The 4536-nt window shown below is 44.2% G+C and overlaps 1 protein-coding gene across 1 annotated transcript in view; it reads left to right on the top strand.

Annotated features, from left to right (window-relative positions):
- kics2 (KICSTOR subunit 2) overlaps positions 1 to 2446 on the top strand; it is a 6364-nt gene extending 3918 nt beyond the window's left edge. Inside the window, exon 4 of the mRNA XM_037695689.1 lies at positions 1510 to 2446. Within this exon, the coding sequence (XP_037551617.1) occupies positions 1510 to 2329 (820 nt within the window). The 3' untranslated portion in view covers positions 2330 to 2446. The remainder of the gene's footprint in view (positions 1 to 1509) is intronic.
- Positions 2447 to 4536: the final 2090 nt, after the last annotated feature.

The raw sequence follows: 4536 nt of genomic DNA, 5'->3' as shown, positions 1-4536 counted from the left end.
TATATATATATATATATATATATATATATATGTAAAGCATTTCAAACCCTTCCCACACTCTTGCAATATTCTAAACAATGTTTCTAAACGCTCTAAAAGAGACGAATGTCATGATTTCAGCTCCCTGCCTCCTCTGTTCTCAGCCACATGCAAGCATTCTTGGCCACGCCCACTTCCCCCCCCCCCCTGAACAGAGAACAGCTGATCAGCTGCAGCTGGAAGTTTATCCTGCAGTAAGGGCTGCACAGATGTGCAGCAGGTACTAAATAATTAAAAAAAAATTTATTTTAAATAAAAATGTCATGCCGATCGTGCGGCTCATCCACCAGTCAGCCAGTTGTGTGTCATGTCCAATCTTATTTTGAAAAACCGCGATAGAGCGAGTCCACGATAAACGAAGCTCGAAGTAGGAGGGACTACTGTACAAGCCGTTTGTGAACTTGTGGCTTTGCTCCAAGCTGATCCGAAACACGAAAGTTTCCGATTTGATGAGAACAAAATGTTTTTTATATGGTGTATGTAAACATCTGGTTCAGGTCAGTTTTAGCTAACATCCTGAAACATTTAGTGAAATTAGCAACATTTAAAAATGTTTAGCAGTTGGACAACAATTTTCCTCAAAGGGCAGTTTTCACTTAATTGAAAAGAAGGACGTCATCTGCAAAGCATGACGTAAAATGACATCAAACAAACATTTGGTGCATTTTTGTAAATGTAAAACGCTAAATACGCAGTTAGCAAATTAAACTTGACAGTTAATTTTTTTTTTTTACTGATATCTTGTCCACTGTGTTTGTCAGCACAATCTCATTGGTTGGTTTAAAGAGACGTTTTAACTTTCCACGTGAGTTTTTTTTGTTTTCATCCGTTTATATTTGGATGATGATGATGATGATGATGAGGGCTGGACTGAGAAGGGCCGCTTCTTTCCCTCGAGCCTCATTTTATTCACTCGTTCTCTATAAATTAGAGCTTTTGCAGAAAGTTGCACAATGTTTGCAACTTTTCTTCCACGTGTTTAGGCCTGAAACATTTTTATCATTTCAGTGTTTTGTAAGTGAAATGCTTAAAATGAACGTTTTGTTGTTTTGGAAAAGACTTGATTAGTTTGAGTCATAAAAGTTGTGTTCTGCATGTCTTTAATGTAATTAAGAGTAAATGTTTATATTCTTCCATGTTGAAATGTTTAGGAACTTTGAAAGGATTCATAGGTCGCAGTTCAAAATATTTCTCTGACAATTAGCAGCTAAAAGGGCTGAAAAAGCAAACGACGCCCGAGGACAAACCTTCAGGAAGTCTGGAGAGGTGTTGCTCAGGACCACTTTCAGAGATCAAAAGAAAGTTTGTCTGCTTGGAAAGCAAATATGAACGAGGCCCGCATTAAGACTTTTACCCAGTTCAGTAGCTGTGGAGACGTTCTGGGTGGCTCTGCAGATGAACTTCAGTGTTTCCATGTGGAGGTTTGTGTTGGGATCCAGATTACGAATATCTCCAAACTGTTTCCTGTAGATTCCATCACCCCATCCTGGGCCGGGTGGAGGAGGGTTTCCAGACGGAGGTGGACGTCGTGACCCAGCTGCTGCGCTGCCAGGCTCAAGTGTCCGAGTGGCACTTCCTGCCGGCCCTGCTCAGCCTGCACGGCGCTCACTCCAAACTCACCGCCTGGGCTCAGCTCTTCCAGCGGCAGAAGGAGACCCGGAAGCACCTGTTCGGAGGTCAGTCCCAGAAGGCCGTGCAGCCCCCCCACCTCTTCGTCTGGCTGCAGCGCTTCCATTCGGCGCTGCTCGCCAAGTTCAGCTTCTACTTCCACGAAGCTCTGAGCCGGCAGACCACGCCCACCGACATGAAGATGCTGACGGCGCGCACCGCGTCGGACTACTACGGGAAGATATCCGCCTTCATCCGCAAACACGACGCCAGCAACGTGTCGCTGGTGTTCGACAACCGCGGCTCGGAAAGCTTCCAGGGCCACGGGTACCACCACCCGCAGTCGTACCGCGAGGCGCCGAAGGGCGTGGAGCAGTTCCCCGCCGTGGTGTCGCTGCCGTCGGGAGAGCGGCCGCTCACGCACTGGCCCAACGTCATCATGATGATGAGCGACCGCGCCGCCGAGCTCAACGCTCTGGACAAGGTGGTCCAGTTCTACGACGACAAAGTCCAGAGCACCTACTACCTCACGCGGCCCGAGCCGCACTTCACCCTGGTGGTCATCTTCGACGGCAGGAAGTCGGAGAAGGATCAGCACATCACCGCCTTCCTGCAGGAGATCTCCGGCTCGCTGCGGAACTCCAAACCCTTCAGCATCCTCAAACCGGGTTCAAAGGGCTGAACTGGGCTCGGTCCGGGTTCTCAAGACCCGTTAGACCCACAAACCAAAAACATTTAGCCTAAACCGTGAATTTATTTCAGATCGAGACGGCGACTTAAACAAAACATTTATGTTTACCAGCTTTTATTTGATTGAAGTTCATGCTCAATAATCCAGGTAAAGAAATCCAACAATGTTCAGTCAGGTCATCTGGACGGTTTCTTTTTTTGTTGAGACGTTTCACCTTCATCAGTCTGGCTCCTCAAACGTGTCTCATCAAAACAAGAAACTGTTCACATGACCTGACTGAACAGCGTGGGGAGCTTTTATTTCTTTTTCTGCTCCTAAACTCAAAGTTTTGAGATGATTCCACGTAAACTAAATAATAATTTTATCGTCTTCGATAAATTACCGCTCAGTTTGGTTTGAAATGGGGTTTAATAACTCAAAAGGTTGTGGAGGAATTTTGACCCACTTTGCTTCACAACGTTGCTTTGGTTCACCCAGGGTTCTGCTCAGATCTTGGAGGTTCTCACCACAGCATTTCAATCAGCCTGAGGTTCTGGACTTTGAACCTTCGTAGAACACTGATGCAAGCTTAGAACCAACACGGAACCCATTTCAAGCCCAGAACCATCACAGAACCGCTTATTCCTGATAACTGTGACTGAATGCTCCTGTTTCTCTTTGGTCCATTCCTTTAAAAAAAAACCTCAGGAATCCTGATTCGTCTGATTCTACTGTGTGATGGTCCATCCCAGTCGGTGCTGCCTCTGGACCGGGTCCACTTCAGACTTCTATTTTGCTCAGTAAAGTTTTAAAGTGAAGTAATTCTTGACCGTAGAGCTCAAAGGTTTCTCAAAGCCATCCCTGGTCCATGTGGTTCTATCAGATGCTGATCAATGATGGTTCTGGATATGGTTCCGTCTGAGGGATCAGTTTCTGGCAGTCCAGTTTGGGCTGGCTCCCTGAACTTCCTCCAGATTCCCTGAATGGCTTGGTGATATTCTACACAGTGGAGTGTAAATAATTATCTTTTTGTTCTTGATTTTCTCACATTTGGCCTGAAAACATTGTTGATCCTCAAAACCTCGAATTGATCCATTGATTTCACTAAAACATGATTAAAATCGTGTTAGAAATGACATCGTTGCAGGTTTTACTGCTTTACCACCTTTAAATTCCATGTTGTTTTTAATGTGACGCTCATACCGTCTACAAAGAAACACAAGTCAACATAAAGGTAAGAATACCCGATACCCGGGGCTTCTAATATTTTAAATGACTCCAAGACGTTTTGTTCCAACTTGGCTTGAATGACAGAAAGCTGATCAGATTTAGAGTTTGAGGTTTTATTGATTTCCTTCACAGAAACCTACAGAGAAAGATTCATTTCATCGATGACTTGAATGCTAATTTATTCAGGTTTATTTATATTATAAATACAACACGATGATACAATCCATTTGGCTATATGAGCTCAACTTCAGGAAGCTCAGTTGTCAAATACAGCAACACCAACAAACAAAAAAAATGTTTCCGTTATCATGAAACACGTTCAAAGAAAACCTCCCTTTAAGTTAAAATGCACCAACATGTCATGATGCTACATGCCAAGTACACGATCCTATACATCAAAGTGCAATGTCACAATGGGGTTAATGATTTCATACGTCAGGAATCTACTAAACACTATGATTAATTCATTCAGAGTGCTGCTGCTCTTTGTTCAGGACATGCGTGAGTGGATTCACAACTCCCAAAAGACGAGGATTTAAAAAAAAGGCACTTTCACCAAAACACACACACAAGTTTGTGTCATTAGGACTTTGTATTGAATCCCATTCATTTCTGTAACCCTAACCAGTACCAGTACATGCTTAAGTCTAGCTCTAACGAGTACCAGTACATACCTTACCCTTGCCCTAACAAGTACCAGTACATACCTTACCTTTGCCCTAACAAGTACCAGTACATACCTTACCCTTGCCCTAACAAGTACCAGTACATACCCTTGCCCTAATGGGTATCAATACATGCCTTACCCTCGCCCGATCAGTGCCAGTAAATATCTTACCCTAGCCCTAACGAGTACCAGTACATGCCTTACCCTTTCCCTAACCAGTACCAGTACATGCCTTACCCTAGCCCTAACGAGTACCAGTACATGCCTTACCTTTTCCCTAACCAGTACCAGTACATGCCTTACCCTAGCCCTAACCAGTACC

Source organism: Nematolebias whitei, chromosome 22, assembly GCF_014905685.2.
Source record: "Nematolebias whitei isolate Nwh7 chromosome 22, NemWhi1, whole genome shotgun sequence".
Taxonomy (NCBI): Eukaryota; Metazoa; Chordata; class Actinopteri; order Cyprinodontiformes; family Rivulidae; genus Nematolebias; species Nematolebias whitei.
Note: the sequence above shows the minus strand (reverse complement) of the source record. Positions and strands in the feature narration are given on the sequence as shown.